General features: G+C 37.6%; 1 protein-coding gene across 4 annotated transcripts in view; it reads right to left on the minus strand.

Annotated features, from left to right (window-relative positions):
• EPB41L4A (erythrocyte membrane protein band 4.1 like 4A) overlaps positions 1 to 18,527 on the minus strand; it is a 274,611-nt gene that overhangs the window by 22,734 nt on the left and 233,350 nt on the right. For 3 of the 4 annotated variants that reach the window (XM_004042349.5, XM_055387552.1, XM_055387551.2), the window contains 5 exons: positions 17,638 to 17,757; positions 4,606 to 4,653; positions 3,961 to 4,029; positions 2,643 to 2,753; positions 2,387 to 2,468 (listed from right to left, as the gene is read on the minus strand). In XM_004042349.5, the coding sequence (XP_004042397.1) occupies positions 2,387 to 2,468; positions 2,643 to 2,753; positions 3,961 to 4,029; positions 4,606 to 4,653; positions 17,638 to 17,757 (430 nt within the window). Of the gene's footprint in view, positions 1 to 1,670; positions 1,672 to 2,386; positions 2,469 to 2,642; positions 2,754 to 3,960; positions 4,030 to 4,605; positions 4,654 to 17,637; positions 17,758 to 18,527 lie in introns of all 4 variants that reach the window. The other variant, XM_055387555.2, reaches the window with a different exon arrangement.

Here is an 18,527-nt window from a genome sequence, read left to right on the forward strand (position 1 = left end):
GGAGTAAAACAGTAAGATCCAAACGCTTCCCACAGCCTTTAAGTCCCTGTGTTATCTGCCTTTCCCCTCAAGCTCACTGCATGTTGGTCTTTCAGCTCCTCAAATACCCAGGCCCTCTCCAGAGTCAGCATTTTCCCTATATTCCTCACTCTGATTACATCAGCCTTGCGGCCACTCACATGGCTAGCTCCTCACCTGCCAGGTCTCAGCTTTAAATGCCACTTTCTGAGATGGCCTTCTCTGACCACCCTAAACATGTAAAGTGAGGTCACTTTGTTGCTTCTCTAGCTCAGGCATTTCTTTGTAATGCATACTCCTATTTGTTTTAACTGTTTACTTTTATGCCTCCAGGTCTAGGCTAGGGTCATCAAACTTTAAGAGCCAGACTGTAAACTACATCCTGTTTGTGTCACGTTACTGTTATTTTGTTTTGCTTTTAAACGACCCTTTAAAGGTGTAAAAACCATTACTGGCTTCTGGGCTGTACAAAGGCAGCAGACTAGATTTGGCCCTTAGGCCATGGTTTGCTGATTGCTCAGACCAGTGCTCAACACTCCTTAGATGGGCTCACTGGATATTTACTGAATTCAAAATCAAGAGTGTCCTGGAGACAGGCTTAGAATCAGTGCCACTGATCAGAAGATTCATGTGAGTTCTTGTATCCCGCAAAGTGAAAGCTATTCTTCCAACTTAGAATATGTGTAAGTTTTTTTAATTCCTGAGTGGAAATAAAAATTACTACTTGTATTGAAACCAACTAAAATTTAAGACAAAAAAAAAAATACACCGAAAGATAACTGCTTATTAATCATCACAATAACCCTAGGAGGTAGGTTATCTACACTGTATAAAAATCGAGGCTTAGAAGTTTAGCAGTATTAAAGTTACAGAAGTAAGTACACAGAGATGAAACACAAATGATTCAGGTCAGTCAGAATGCAAAGCCTAAACTTAATCATGAATATAATTTTGAAAAAGTACTGTCAACTTTAAACCAATCGTCTATTTGGACAACCTATTAGCTCTCCCAGGCTGATCTCATCAAATATTATGCAGATTATAGTAGAAGCTGTGTTTACCATGCAGATCTCCATTCTAGACTGAGGCATTCATTCTCTAGCTGCTGGGAGTGTTGCCTGCCGTGTAGCTCAAAACTGAGCCCCTCCCCAGGAACTGCCCTCAGTTGAAGAGAAACCCCCCCCCTCCCAGAACATCCCTTACCCAGTGACTTCTAAGGGGTGAGTGTGAATGTGTAAAGGTTCAACCCCCTTGTCCCAAAGTAGGATGAATTTGAAGAGCCATCTCAGCTCTAGAGCTCCCTGTGCGATCAGCTCTTGCCTCTGCCCAAACCCGTCTTTGACTTTCTCCCCAACAAGTATGGATCCCGTGGGCACTTTCCAACAAGCTTCCTGCATGCAGATCTCCATTTCAGAATCTATCTAGGGAACCTAACCTAAATTAGCACAGGCCTTGCTCCAGTCATTGATAAAAACAAAAAGGGCCACACATGATAGATACTGCTGGTGTCAGGCTTCTTACGTGGTCCAAAAACTGTACATGTGCTTACATGCATTTTTATGGGATGAGAGTCAGTAGATACAACTGGCTTTTCTAAAGGATCCATGATCAAATGACACAGAAAACCACAACACGACGAACAACGGGCTGACCCTGATCCATCAGACACATCAACCTTGTTTTTAGAGTTTTACAGTGGTTGTTTAACCAGATATAAATCCATCCAACGGTCTTATTCAGCCCACATTTTTTCCCATCTTATTAAAAAATACATCATGAGAGGTGGTATGAAACTCTTCCTGAACTATGTTTGCTACAGTGTTCCCCTGATTATCAAATTCAGCTAAGTGTTAAAGTGATTTTGTTAAGGCAGCTAGGTGTTCTGTCTCTGAATTCCTTTTTAAGTACATTTTAAAAACATTTCCAGAATTAAAGTAATTGTGATGGAGAAGACAGAAATAAAACAGGACTTAAGTAATTCTTCTGTCTGCTATCAGTTAACAAAGTGAGTCTATCACTTTCTGTTTGTTTCTCTGGCTCAAAATACCTGTTGTTACTATTGCTTTTTAATTAGTGAAACAATTGTTTCTTTATTCTGGCTCCAAATGGTCTTACAATCTTTGTTATCCTCAGCTTTGCCACACTACCTCTACCTGTTATTCCTAACTCTTCCCAGATTGTGCCAGGGTTCTTGATCATGCACTTTTCCTTCCATGATTTCTACACGTTCTTTTAAAATACAGAATCTCAGAATGACATTAAGGTTTCATTGCCTGCCCTACCTCCCTAAAGGAACTTTCCAAAGCACAAAATGCTTCTCAAAATTGTCATCAATACAACACCTTCTTCAAACCTTATTATTACTAACCTGATGAACTGTAGCGTCCCCAGAGCCCTGAGCATCCGAAGAACGGGTCACCGGAAGTGGTGGTACAAGATCTGTTTTTGAACTGCAGAGAATGAGTTTTAGAATTAGTGACTGGAACAGTATCTAGAATCATAAATTAAGTTGGAAGAGAACTACAGTGTAGATATAAAACATTTCCATCAGCAAGTAAAGTTCTTTTAGACTGCACTGTTTTGGAGCCATGATGGTGATGGTGTACTCTGGCCTGCCCACTTACTTCACTTCCGAGAGAACTGATCGCTCCCCATCTGAACACTGGGACCTGCGATACTGGCGGTAACTTCGTGGCGAATGAGAATGCCTGATGCGGATTGGGTCACCTTGTGTCCTGAACAAGCAACCAAGAAACATGAAAACAAACACCCAAAGTCAGAAGAGGAAAAGTAGGAGTTCTTCCTTAATATTGAAACCGCAAAAGAATAACAACTTTCAGAGTTTTAAAAAGAACTTGACTCCTCTAGGGTTTGAAAGCCTGAGTGACTTAAATTTCACAAGAAAAATGCTCCCTTGACAATATGTGAAAATGAAGCTCTTTAAAGTATTTGTGTATATACATATATATATGTATGTATGTATATTTTTTAACAACCAAATTTTAAATGAAATTATTCCTTACCGTGGAATTCTTCTTAGTAGTGTGGAAGTAAACAAAATCTATAATGCAGACAAAATGGCATTCCTAATGGAAAAAGTTGGTCCACTGTCCTAGCTACTAACATTAAGAATTCAGTCTTTCCTTGAAAATTGCTAAGAAAGTAGACCTTAAGTGTTCTCTCCATAAAAAAAAAAGTATGTGAGGTGATAGATATATTAGCTTGATTTCAGCATTTCACAATGTATACATATATCAAAACATCAGATTGTATACTGTAAACATACACAATTTTTATTTGTCAATTATACCTTAATAATTAAAAATAAATAAATAATTCAAATCTTTGACCTAAAGATGGGGACAGAGGGTGGCTGGGGTGTACCAACCTGCTATTTAACTGTGGTGGGAAAGCAGCATAGCTACAGAAGGGAAACAAAGCAGGCACTCACTTTCTCTTAACCAAGTACTGGTAAGACAGAAAACACAGTCAACAGGTACGGTTCCTCTTACACTGGTGACTAAGGACTCCTGCTGTGCTTTCACGAAGCCTGCTCAATGTGCTGCTTCTATGCCAGGGATTGGACTGGGCTCATATGAGAGTTTTATGGTCAACATAATTCTCTTGGTGTAAAATAATGGATAAAAAACTTTATCAATGAGAATCTCAGAAAAGAATTTATTTTAAAACTGACATTAATCAGGAAAAGCCCCCTTGTACCTACCAAGTACAAAGAGGTGGCTAATAAGAGATGATAGTGATTATAGTGTAGAATAAGTAGCTTTAATGCACACTTTTCTTCCTCTTTTGCTACTGTCACCTAGTTTTGGTTAAAATGTAAAGACAAATTAAAGCACTGCCTGGAACACAATTGAAGAATTAGAATGGATTACTCACAAGCACTAATAAAGCTTTTGTGAGAAGATTCTGAAAGGCACTCACTCTATTTTAGTGTACGGAATCTCTTTTAATTGTTCTTCGGACAATCCGGATGGATCCACAAGTTCTTTTCTATAAAGGAATATGCAAGAAAATGATAGTTGTGGTGCTGGTATAAATGCTAGTATCTTTCACAATCGGCAGGTGAGTTTTCCCTTTCTAATCTTGTCCCAAAACAGTGTTAGTAAAACTAATGAAAATTTATAAAAACTAAACGTGTTCAAGGAAAAATAGGAGGGGTAAAACCTTTTCTGTAGCTCTTTTGCCTTCTTTCAATTTTTCTACATTCAGACTCCAGTCATTCCCCATTTCCCTATAAAAGATCTGTTTCTCTCCCCTGTGGTAGGTGTCTTTTTTCTTCTGGATTTGTTTTCCTTGGTATTTATTTGTAAATTATTGGCCTGTCTGAGGTCCATTTAGAGGCGAGACTAAATGATCCAAGGTGAGGAGGTGTCAGGGTTGCCTGTAGATACGTTGTTGATATGGTTAAGGCACCACCACCATGTGCTTCACGTGCCTGCCACACACAGTGGCAATGGCTTTGGCAGGCATCACGCTGAAGCTGCCTCTCAGTACCAGGAGTCTTCCTTGCAACTGCATTAAAACTACATGGGTTTTAAAACAATGAGAAAGAAAACTATTACTCACTGAATATGCTTCCATAACTCTTCTTTTGCTTGGATATCGGGGCTTCTCCTATAAATAGAGAAAACAACATTCATCTCTGCAAACATGCTTCATCTCACAACCTAATAACTAACTTTAATAGTTTTCAGACTGTGAAGTTCTTATTTGCCAGCTGAGAACAGACAAGGAAAGACTGGACAGGGAGAGCCATTGTGATGGTTAGTATAAAGACACCAGCAGCTAAATTGCTGCTACTGCCGCTGAAGGAAAATCATAAAACCCAGTCATAACCAGAGCTTCATTTAATGAAAGACCTCAGAACTGCAGGGTCATATGCCTCCCCATCCAGTGGTAACTGTACAACGAAGAATGATTCAGGGCGTCTGTTTCTGATCTTTCCAGATATTTGTAAGTAATGGTAAAAGAAGAACTCATCCTGATTCTAAAAAGTCCCAACATGATCTGTGATTAACTAGGAGAAGCAACACCACAAGGAAAAAGCAACTGGTGGGATGGCCCTGATGGCAGACTGTACCAATGACCCATCTTTCATGTTACATCTGGTGTTGCATTTCTGCAACAAAACTTGGGCCAGCAAATGCTAGGACTGTCTGTGGCCTTGGCTCATGCTGCCACCCTCTTTACGCCCTTCTCCATTCCTAACTATTGACTCTGCAAATCTTTTCTCCAAGAAGTATGTGAGCAGATATTATACCACTATCTTTAACTTCCTAGAATGAAAAATTCAGTCAGCATTCAAGTGTTTGTACTCTCTGTCGTATCAACTATTTCTCCCATTGTAGCAATGAATGCAGTGAAATCTATTATCACTGCAATTGTTGACACAGAATGATTTTTCTTCATAGTGAGAAAATAAGCTTTCATCAGTCCCTTTAAGAGAACAGAGATCTAGTAATAGGCCAAAAGAAAGAACAAATAATTAAAAGCCACTGATCCTATGGAATTGTATGTGATTAATCTATTAGCATTTGGGGGGCTCAGTAATGCTTTTAGTGTATGATATCATTAATGCTTTCATTTTTCTCAATTCATAAGGGCACCACTACGGTATTCTGGTAGGGCTTTCTGAACCTATAGAATACACTAAGCTACTTTCCAGCCACTGAGCTGACCAAATGGTTTTTCCTTTGTGCAGGGGGAAAAAAGTGATCTGTCTATAAAGACCTTTTAATCAACTCAGGATGAGACAAAACATGAAAAGGAAAAAGGGATGAAATCTTGGTCTCAGACCAAATATGGTACTGTTAAATGTAGATGTTCTTTGTTTTAAGAATAAGATTAGGCCGGGCATAGTGGCTCAAGCCTGTAATCCCAGCACTTTGGGAGGCCAAGGTGGGTGGATCACTTGAGGTCAGGAGTTCAAGACCAGCCTGGCCAACATGGCAAAACCCCATCTCTACTAAAAATACAAAAAATTAGCTGGGCATGGTGGCATGTGCCTGTAATTCCAGCTGCTTAGGAGGTTGAGGCATGAGAATCACTTGAACCTGGGAGGTGGAGGTTGCAGTAAGCCGAGATCACACCACTGCACTCCAGTCTGGGCAACAGAATGAGACCCTGTGCCCAAAAAAAAAAAAAATTGTATGTTTCTTAAAAATCATAGAAACTGCTTCCTTGGTGTCCTGTACGGATTCTGCCTTTCCTACATTTGGTTGGTCTGATTTGCTAGATAATATGTTAACCCCATTAAATGATACTGTCAGAGAAAGTGCTAATATTAAAAAGCACTAAGGTGTTACTCCATTCTGACAGAATGATGGTTCAGCTGTGACCATACCCCAGGATCTACTTCTTACAGTCAACCAAGAGTCTGAAGTATTACATAATATCCAGGTTAGGAAGCTATTCTACTGATCATTATTCTTATTTCAGGAAGGTATGATAGTGGGCATATCAGCTTCATCTAGTTACAGCAGGGTTTCCCACCCTTGGCCCTACTGACATTTTCTATACTAATTCTGTGCTGCAGGAGGGTGTCCTGTGCATTGTAGCATGATCAGTAGCACCTGTGGCCTCTACCCAACTAGACGCCAGTAGCACCTCCCCAGTGTGACAGCCAAAAATGTCTGTAGACAATGTCCCCTTGGAAGCAAAACTGCCCCCAGTTGGAAAACCACTGATTAAGGGTATGACCTAGGAATTAAGTGGCTATGGTTGGGTGGTGGAAGCCAAGTTGTTGTAAAGATCCATTATGTGAGTACTAGAATAGTGCTGGAGAGAGTGACAGTACAGCAGAACCTAAATCTTAAAAGAATGAGGAAAATGACCCAGGGTGCAGTTGATGACAACTACCGGAAGTGGTGAGTGGTATCATGTGAGGGCATGCAATTCAAAGCTGAATGCTTTCAGGGTGGACACGGGGAGAATGAGGAAAGTAATGAGTGGCCAGGAGGACATACACCCCATGATATCAGGCCTAGTGGTGAGAGATAGTGACTATGAACAATACATTAAAAAAATGATAACATGATAACAGTGGATATGTCTGAGTGCTGGTATTGCAGGTAATTTTATTTTCTTATTTATGCTTTTCTATATTTTCTGATCTTTTTAAGCCAGGAGAATTTCTTACCTTAGTTATCAGGAAAAAAAATAAGAGTGTTTTCATGTTTTTTTTTTAAAATATACTATTACTGTAATTCCACAGGAAATGCTTTTCATTCCCATCTCAGAAGAATTAGAGAAATGTTATCTTTGTTTTTTTTTGTTTTTGTTTTTGTTTTTGTTTTGAGAGAGTCTCGCTCTGTCACCCAGGCTGGAGTGCAGTGGCCCCATCTCGGCTCACTACAAGCTCCGCCTCCCGGATTCAAGCGATTCTCCTGCCTCAGCCTCCCCAGTAGCTGGGATTACAGGCATGTGCCACCATGCCCAGCTAATTTTTGTATTTTTAGTAGAGACGGGGTTTCACCATGTTGGCCAGGATGGTCTCAATCTCTTGACCTCATAATCTGCCCACCTCAGCCTCCCAAAATGCTGGGATTGCAGGCATGAGCCACCGTGCCTAGCTTGAGAAACGTTATCTTAATCTGAACGAGATCATCAGACCTTCTAGCCATTAACATTGGTCCTAAAAGACTGAAGAGTTTAGTCTTTATTTTTACATTCTATAGCACCATAAAAGTCATATTTTTAACTAAACTAAGTTCTGACGTGGCCAGTAGTTTCAAACAGTTTTAAGGCGAGGAAAAGTTCCAAAGCTTAAAAAATGCTAATTTCCTCTGATTGCTAGACCACCTGTGATTTCACAAATGTCAACACAAGCTGCATGTTAATGAGGAATGTATTATTTTTATGCTTACATCTGCACACACATTTAATCAATAATTTAGCATGAATTCATGATCTGCAGCTCAGTGTTATCTTGTGGATTTAGAAAGCCGTGGAATTCCAGCAGTCATTTTTCTTAATTTGAGGCACTTAATTATGCAGATGTTTTACTTAAACTCTCCAAATAAATTCCTAAGGAAAGGAAATAGAACCCTGAGTTGTCCATAGGTACGATATATATAGAAAATAAACATGCAGCCCAGTATTAGTCCAGTATTTTTCAAAAGCATCCCTCCTCCACATACAAATATTCCACTTTAAATTAATCACAGAAATTAGTTTGATGACACATCATTCACAAATCACTTTCCCTTATTCCAAAACCCTGAAACAAACATATCATAAATCGACAAAGGATTTAAACTCCATCACTGCATATAATCATTTTAAATATCCCCCAAACTATTCAACTGTATTATCTAAAAACATAATATGGGCAATACATTATCCCATAATATATTTACTATATTTTGTATATTATACTAAAAAATATGGCAGTATTTTACTCTTTTTTTGTCCATCTTTATACTGATCACTCCTCTGAAAGGAAATTTAGAGTGGAAAATATGTACATTTATAAAACATCTTTAAGGAATTCAAAGCACCTAACAAATATCCCAGTCATTCTTTGTCACATTCCTGACTGGTCAAAATAAATATAATTAGGAGATGTCTTACTCTTCTCCCTCCCACTCCAAATCAAAGAAGCCTTAGGAAGCCACTGAGATGAACAACCTAGCTGCTGAAGATCGCTCAGGAGGCACTTCCGGGTTGGGGGTGGGGGTTCATGTTATATCTTCACCTAACACACCAGACTTATATGTTTTGTGTGTAACTGAGAACATCGCCCTGACGGCCTCATCTTCCACAGTATCAGTACTTTTCAATAAAAATAGTAAGATATTATCACCACCAGAGGGAGCCCGAGCCTTCTCTTGCACCCAGGTTTGACCCTACCAAAACTATTGTTGACGCTTTAATGCCTCTTCCAAATATCCCACCGAGTAAAGGTTCAGCCATGTAGAAAAGCAGGTTCAACAAAGCTTTTTTCCTAGTGATAAACATCAACTGTAGCTGAAAAATGTACTAAATAGAACTGTACTTCCCAATGTTTTAACAGAGATCTAATCATATTTCAGCTTAACGCTTTTTAGTAGAAAACAGTTTTGTATTTTATACTACTCTACTCTATGTCTCTGGTATTTAATAATGAATTGATTTTCTAGCTATTTGTTGCAGATAAAATACAAAAATGAATAATGATGTATCATAACCTTCTGACCCTTAATGGATACCTAATTTACATATACTGCAGTAGGAATTTAAGAATATGGGAGTAATGGAGAGATCAGTGGTTTACTGTACATCTGAAATGCCAAATATCCATATATATTTTTATATAGTACATATATTTTAAAATATTTTCTATATTATGTATATATTATATCTGAAGATATGTGTGTGTCTGTGTGTGTATATGTATATATATATGAAGGATAATTTTGATTGCTTTCCTTGAATACTGCCCTAGCCATGTTTCCACTTTTTCTAAGGGATGAGGTCTCACTATGTTGCCCAGGCTGGTCTTGAACTCCTGGCCTCAAGCAATCATCCCTCCTCAGCCTCCCAAGTAGCTGGGACTACACATACAAGCCACCATACCCAGCTTATATTTCCACTTTTAAAGAAAGCTGTAGTGGTTCCTAAATCCTCACACAACCAAATTCAAGTCTCTAAGGACTTTTTGTGAGTTGCCTTACTCTACTCTCTTCATTTCTCACCACCTCCTCATCTCAGGGAAAAACACAAATGCCTTGCAGTGTTTCTAGAGAATAACTAAGACCTGGGGGAACTTACTAATAAAGGCTGTGACACAGGCACAACCTCACTTAATGCTCAGCAAAATCCTAACAGCGTGGTACCATCAGTGTTGTAGAGATGGAAGCTCATGGGGATCAGGTAATAAGCTGAAGATCCAGAATGCAAACAACAGCACCCAGCAGGTATTTTATTAATTGTCAATAAGTCTCAGGCTTTTAACAGTCATAACTCAAATAAAGGACAGAGCTCAGTTTGTGCTATATGAGGTAATCCATCATCCTTAAGAGTTACAACATTTGTATTCAGTTGTCCACCTGACATTTCCATTAACTGCCTACTTGGCATCTCAAACCTAACAAAGAGAAATCTTGATTCTTTCCCCCCAAAACATTCCTGGCCCATCCCTTCCCATCTCAGTAAAACACGATGCTACCCACTCAGTGGATCTGCTCAGAAACTCAATGTCATCCATAATACCGCTCATACTACAAATCTGTCAGCTTTACTTCCAAAATGTATATTCATCTACTCTCTTCATTTCACCACCACTATCTTTTCTGAGCTAAAACCATCTCACGTGGACCACTGCGAAGTTTTCTAATTGCTTTCCTCCTTCCTTTCTTCCTCTTTCTCAATCTGCTTTTTACCCACCAGAGCAACTTTTTTTTTTTTTTTTTTTTTTTTTTGAGATGGAGTTTCGCTCCTGTTGCCCAGGCTGAAGTGCAATGGCGCGATCTCGGCTTACTGCAACCTCCGCCTCCCAGCTTCAAGCAATTCTCCCGACCCAGCCTCCCAAGTAGCTGGGATTACAGGCACCCACCACCACACCCAGCTAATTTTTGTATTTTTAGTAGAGACGAGCTTTCACCATGTTGGCCAGGCTTGTCTTGAACTCCTGAACTCAGGTGATCGGCCTGCCTTGGCCTCCCAAAGTGCTGGGATTACAGGCATGAGCCACCGTCCCCAGCCAGCAACTTCTAAATGAACTACTATCCACACAAATATATATATAATTTTTTTTTCTACTTTAACTGCACTTTGGCCGTATCGGCTGAGAAATCTGACACAGGTCCTACTGGACTAAAATCAAGGTGTTGGCATGGCTGCATTCCTTTCTGGAGACTCAAGGGGAAATTCATTTCTTGTGTTTTCCATCTTCTGGAGCTGCCCACATTTATTCGTTCAAGGCCTTTTCCTCTATTTTCAAAGCCAGCAACAGCAGGTTGAGTCCGTTTCAAACTGAAACACTCTTCCTCTTCTGTCACCTCTTCCACTTTTAAGAAACTTACCATTACTTTGGGCCTACTTGGATAATCCAGGATAATATCTCTGGGTGAGGGTCAACTGATTAACAACAGCCTTAATTCCACCTGCAATCTTAACTCCTCTCTGCCATCTAGGGTCATATATTCACACATTATGGAGATTAAGCCACGGACATATATCAGGGGTCATTATTCTTCCCACCACAGTAACTAAGTTTTTTCCTCCTCTTAATTTCTTTACATAAAAACTCACTGTTTAAGCAAAGATATATTAACATTTTAATACGAGGCTTCTAACAGGCAAAAATAAAATATATGACAATAGCACAAAGCACAGGTGGAGCTATATTTTTCCAATGTTTCTAAATTTTAAATGTTACAATATTAATCTTAGGGTGTGATAAGGAACCATACTGATAAGAATCATACTTACAGAGAGAAAGCAATAAATAAAAAAATAACAAAAGTATAGGTAAGATATCACTAGAGAAAATAAAATGGAGTATCAAAAAATATTCAATTCACACAAAATAAAGTAGGAAGGGAGCAACAAACCAACAAAAAACAGGCATAATAAACCAGAAAAAAGAACAAGATGGCAGATTTATATCCCAAAATACAAATAATTATGTTAACTGCTAGCAGGCTAAACATTGAACTTAAAAGACAGGGATTGTCAGGCTAGAATTAAAAAAAAAAAACAAAAAGACCAACTGTACACTGTTTACAAGAGGTGGACTTTAAATATAAAGACATAACTAGGCTTAAAGTAACAGATTAAAAGGATATACCATGCAAACAGTAAACATGAAGAAGGTATGGTAGAATTTATGCGTGTGCATGTGTAGTGGACACAGAGAAAGGAGTATTGCCAGAATAAAGGGTCATCAGCAGTTCATCAGGAAGGAAAAAACCATACATATGCATACCTCTAACACCAGGGCTTCAAAATAACTTGAAGTAAAAACTGACAGAATTAAAGGAAAAAACAGACAAATTCACAATCACTGTTGTAGATTTTAACATTCCTCTCTCAATGACTACTTGAAAAGTAGATGAAGAAATAAAAAAAAGACACAATCTGAACACTATCAGCTAACTGCATCTATTCGACAACCAGTAACTGAGACTCCTCATTCTTCTTGAGTCTACAGATTATTCATCATTAAAAACCATATGCTAGGCCTTAAAACAAGTCTCAATAAATTTCAAGGGATTAAAACCGTTCAGACTTTTTTTTTAACCGCAATGGAATTAAATTAGAATAATAATAATATTTGTAGAAAATCCTGAAATATTTGGAAATTAAACACACAACTAAAAATGCCAGCATCAAAAAAAGACGATAGATTAAAAATTATTTTGAACTGTATGATAATAAAAACACTGTCAAAAACATGTGAGATATAGTTAAAGCATGGCTGAAAGGGAAATTTATAAATTTATGCTTATATTGGAAAAGTAGAAAGGTTTAAAATAAATGTTATCCTAAGAAGATGAAAAAAGAAGAGCAGGTAAAAGACAAAATAAAAAGAATAAAAAGTAAAGTCAATGAAACAGACAACAGATAGCAAAGAAAAAGCAACAAAATCTAAAATTGATTCCCTGAAAAAAATAAATTAAAAAAAAATGAAGAGAAAACACAAATCACCAACATCAGGAATTAAAGTGGTGATATCACAACAGATTTCACAGATGTTAAAAGCACATGAAGAATTATAAGCAAATTTTTGCTGAAAGATTTGACAACTTAGATAAAAATGAAATTATTTTAAAAGCATAAATTATCAAAACTTACACATAAGTATAAAATATGAATACATCAATATCTGTCAAAGAAATTGAATTTTTAATTTAAAACCTTCCACAAAGAAAATTCCAGGCAGAGATTGTTTCACTGGTGAATTATATATTTAAGGAAGAAAAAAATGCTTTTATATTAACTCATTCAGAAAACAGAGGAAGAAGGAATATTTCTCAAATTATTTTAAATGACCAATATAATATTTTCACCAAAAACCTGACATTACAGGAAAATTACAGATCAATTTTTCACAAAAACAAAGAAAAAAATCTTAACAAGGTAATGCCAAGTAGAATCCAGCTACATACAAAAAGGAAAATACATCATGACCACAAGGGGCTTATGCTAGGAATGCAAGGATGTGTCATTCAAAATTGAATCCATTTAATTCCTCCACGAACACAATAAACCCATATAACAATTATCTCAACAGATGCAGAAAAAGTTTATAACAAAACTCAAGACGCATTCATGATCAAAACTCTTCACTAACTCTTAGCAAACTAGAAATAGAAGGGATCTTCCTAAATTGTGCAGCTAGCATCATATATAATGTGACATATTGAATGCTCTCCGTTTATGAAAAAGAGCAGCCAAGGATGTCTGCTTTCTTACCGCTTGTATTCAACATTGTAACTCAACACTGTACTACATGATCTAACCAGTATAATAAGGGAAGGACAGAAATAAAAGACAGAAACACTAGAAATCAAGGAAAACTGTTCACAAATATGATTGTAACTGTAGAAAATCCTAAGAAACTGCCCCCCCAAAAAGCTTCTAGAGCTAATAAGTGAATTTAACAAGGCTTATGGGGTGGCAGGACGTAGCATCAGTATTTTTAAAAATCCTTTGTTCTTCTATATACTAAAAAACAACTGAAAAATAAATTTTCTGAAATATAACAAAATAAATTACTCCGTACTGAGAACTATAAAACATTGCTGCAAGAAGATAAAAACAAATGGATGAATAAGATATTTATTTTCTCAAAATTGATCTATACATTCAACATATTCCTAGTCAAAAGTCTTTGGGGGAAGGCAGTAAAAACTGACAAGTTGATTCAAAAATTCACACAGAAATGCAAAGATCCTAATAAAATAGCTAAAACAATCTTGCAAAAAGGGGGAGAGGGAAAGCCAAAGTTGGAGAATTTACACTGCTTTATTCAAGTCTTACTATAAAGCTACAGTAACCGAGACAACATGATGGCTTAGGGATAGACAAATAGATCAATGAAACAAAATTGGCCCACATGTGAGCAGTCAATTCATTTTCAACAAAGGCCACAAGGCATTTCAATGAAAAGTCTTTTCAAAAATGGTGGTGGAACTGGATAGACTACAGGAAAAACACCTCTCAATCTCTACTCATCCATATACAACAACTAATTCTAAATGGAACACAAACCTAAGTATAAAAGCAAAATCGATAAAGCTGCTAGAAAAAGATATGACTATCTTTGTAACCATGAGGTAGGCAAATACTCCTTAAGATTAAAAAAAAAAAAAAAGCCTTAACTAGAAATGAAAAAAACTGATACACTGGTCTTCATCAAAATTAAAAAGTCTGCTCATCAAAAAGCAACGTTAAGAACATGAAAATGCAAACCACAGCCTGAGAGAAAGTATTCATTCATAACGTGCATATCTGAAATTGAACTTTTATCCAGAATACATAAATAACCTACAAATGAATAAGAAAAAGGACAAACAACCCAATTAAACTGGACAAAAAATTTGAACACTTTAAAAATGAAGATATATGAATAACCAATAAGCACACAAAAATGTGGTTAACATCATTAGCCATGAAAGAAATGCTCATTAAAACCACAATGGAATGTCTACTTCACGCCTAGTAGAATGGAGAAAATTAACGCAGCAACAAACTCAAATACTAGCAAGAACTGGGGCAGAACAAGACCCTCTCATATCTTGTTAGTGGAGTATAAAATGACCCAACCTTTCTGGAAATCATTTTGGTAATTCCTTATACAATTAAACATGTGGCCAGGCATGGTGGCTCATGCCTGTAACCCCAGCACTTTGGGAGGCCGAGGCGGGCGGATCACGAGGTCAGGAGATCGAGACCATCCTGGCTAACACGGTGAAACCCCGTCTCTACTAAATATATAAAAAATTAGCTGGGCGTGGTGGCGGGCGCCTCTTGTCCCAGCTACTCGGGAGGCTGAGACAGGAGAATGGCGTGGAACCCGGGAGGCGGAGCTTGCAGTGAGCCGAGACTGGCCACTGCACTCCAGCCTGGGCGACAGAGCAAGACTCTGTCTCAAAAAAATAAATAAACAAACACACAAATTCCCTCTAATCCAGCAATTCTACTCCTAGGTATTTGCCCAAGCAAAAGAAAACAAATTCCACACACATACTTGTAGAGAATGTCTATAACACAATGGCAAAAACTGGAAACAATTCAACTGTCCATCAAGAAGAGAATGAATAAAAATATTGCAGTATATACAAAAATTTAAATGACCACTGATACCATGGATGAAGCTCAAAAACATGTTGAGTGAAAGAAGCAATATTTTAAAGGAGTATCTATTGTGTTATTACATTTATATGAAGTTCAACAAGAGAGAAAAACTAATCATAGATATCAGAACAGTGGACCAGGCGCAGTGGTGCACACCTGTAATTTCAGCACTTTGGGAGGCTGAGCCCGGTGGATCACTGGAGGTCAGGAGTTTGAGACCAGCCTGGCCAACATGGTGAAACCCCATCTCTCTGAAAACAGAAAAATTAGTTGGGTGTTATGGCAGGTGCCTATAATCCCAGCTACTCAGGAGGCTGAAGCAGGAGAATGGCTTGAACCCGGGAGGCAGAGGTTGCAGTGAGCCAGGATTGGGCCACTGTACTCCAGCCTGGGTGACAGAGAAAAAAAAAAAGAAAAAGAAATCAGAACAGTGGTTGGTTGAGAGGGTGGGCACTGACTAGAAGGAGCATGAAGGAACTTTCTGGTTAATGGAAATATTCTATATCCTGACTGGCAGGATGGATAGATTATGGATACATTTGTCAAAATTCATTAAACTGTACATATGAGAGGATCTGACTGTATGTAAATTTCACCTCAAATTGCCTCAATTTTAAAGGCTGTTAAATGAACCTCCGACCACTTGACTAAAAAATTATTAAATTCCCAGGCCCACTACAAATAATTACTCCATAATATAACTGAATTATAGTAATAACAATTTTAAATTATTCTATTTCCCAATTTTTATTTACAAATGAATGGTTCCATTTATTTACTATTGCCTCCAGGAATGTTTTTTGACTTCTTCAAAACTTATATATAGGATTTTTTTCTGTACTACTGGCATTTAATTCAACTCAGAATGCTTTAGAAATAGTTAGAAAAACTGAATGCTGTTTTAAGATTTAATATCAAGTTGCCAAACCTTGTGTATAACAAGTCCTTCATAGAAAACTATTCCACATGGAAAGGTAAAAATATGGTGGCAAAAGATTTACCCATGACTATGCTGTATCTAATCTTGGGTTCTGCACCTTTTGGGTAAAGTTCTTCAGTGAGGTCTGATTCTTTCATATCTAAACTTCCTTTTTTTTTTTTTAATGGAGTTGGGGGAAGGTGCTATCACAACAAAGGAAATTTTCATTAACTTCAGCTTTAAATTGACTACTAGTTTAATTAGGTTGCTAAAAAAAATTATAGAGTAATTAATACATCTGTAAGGGTGTACATGGTTTAGTGACTATTTGCAGGTTTTCTATTACAAAAGAAAGTCATCACTCATAATGATGCATTACTGATAAAATACACACATATACACGGGGTTAATTTGTAATTGAAAGGTAAACATCTAAGACTGAGAAGTGTCCCTTAGTGTCACACAGTACAAAGGGTCCTGGTGTGAACCCCTCGGTACACTCCAGAGTTCTTTCCTAATCTCTTTTAACCTGATGTGGCACTCACAGCTGTCCTCTTGTCACCCTCCTGCCTGGCTCCCTCAGAGCTCCCTACCTACCTACCCAGTCTCTACCTCCACTACCCAACATCCTTTCATTTCCTTATCATACACGACTGGACTTAATCCCTCCTCCTGTGAGTAATCAACATCAGACATCTAACCACCCACGATCACAAAAGGATCTGTACTTAAGTCTTGGCTCACTTTAAAAAGGTGAGCCATGGTTTGGCAAGTGGAGTGGGAGTGAGGCGTCTAAATCTTGATAATGCACAGATTTAAAACACACACGCACAGAAACTTTACCAGCTCAAAGACAATTAATTTGGGGGACTGGCAATCACACCATTGTGGTGTAATTGTGCTCACACATGGCGTTGCCTAGCAACAGGAGGAGCACGCAAATTCCAACACTGAGGTGTAATGAATCACTCACTGACTACTGTTCACAAATGGTATTTTGATGGGAAGATATTTACATCTGGTTCAGTCTGGAACAAGACTTCAGAGAATTGTGCAGACTCAAACTGAGAAGCAGCAGGTCTTTCACCAACAGCCTGGCTCTGCAACAAAGGAGACTATTCCTATTTATTCAGGTGAATGTATACTTTGGTTAAAAACAACACAAAACAAAAATATGGCTTTGAGGGCCTTGTTTTCATGACATTTTGTTTTGACTGTGCTTCAACTTCTATGGCTTCAAACATGGTTAATAAATGTCACAAATATTAGAAGGTAAATATGACAAATAAACAATGAAATAATCCTAGTTGAACTAAAACACTTTAGAAGACCTGAATATCCACATGCTACTTCAAATTCAGTGTTTTTGAATCAAGGTATAAAAAGAGTCCACATACGAACGAGATCTGTGTCTGGATCGCCTGTTGTTGGGGTCGGCTTGGTTTTTTTCCTTTTGTCTCCTTAATACAGCTTCCCACTGAGGCGCTGAATCAACCATATCATTCTCCTGCCGTATTCTGAAAGGAAAGCCATGCATCTGAAGTTAACATCTACATGGATGGCGTGTTTTAGGTTCATCCTAAACTTGCTTTTAAATGTTATTTAAGCAGCAGAAATTTTATTATGATCATTTATAGCTAAAGATGCATATTAACTGAATACATCCATATGTAGATAAGTATATATAAACACTCAGAAGTAAATAATACTCATGATATATGTAAACACATGTTATTTGCAGACTTCTGATTTTAATTTTCTAGGAAAAAGACATGTATCAAAAACTTATTTTAAACATTTCTAAGTTTCGACTAAAGAAACTTTGGTGTCTGCTATAGAGCCAATCTTAACCGATGCTACAAAATCATTATTTTAAATGTGCTAGTTAAAATAGTAATAAATAGTTTTACTTTGAAATACTCTTAAAAAGTCAAGCTAACTGTCAAAGTTTTCATTAAAAATAGGTGCCAAATATAATTCCCATTTTTTAAGAGAGAAATCTAGAAGTACAAAAAGTTAAATATGGTGGCATAATGCATTAGCTGAATAAGACACACCATTCCCATCATGGCTGCTCACATGTTTAAGACGGAATGACAGTTGGATGCTGTATGTGGCCAGGGAAGGAATGAAAATGAGGAAAAGAGAAAGGTGGGAAAGACTTGGAAGCACAGGCACTTGACATGTAAGATCACAGGACAGCGTTACCAAATCCTCTCATTTTTTTAAAAAAAAGATGATCCCCAAATCTGGATTTTTAAAGTGAACTCTTCTAATTTTTAAGTCT

The sequence above is a fragment of the Gorilla gorilla genome, chromosome 4 (genome assembly GCF_029281585.2).
Source record: "Gorilla gorilla gorilla isolate KB3781 chromosome 4, NHGRI_mGorGor1-v2.1_pri, whole genome shotgun sequence".
Taxonomy (NCBI): Eukaryota; Metazoa; Chordata; class Mammalia; order Primates; family Hominidae; genus Gorilla; species Gorilla gorilla.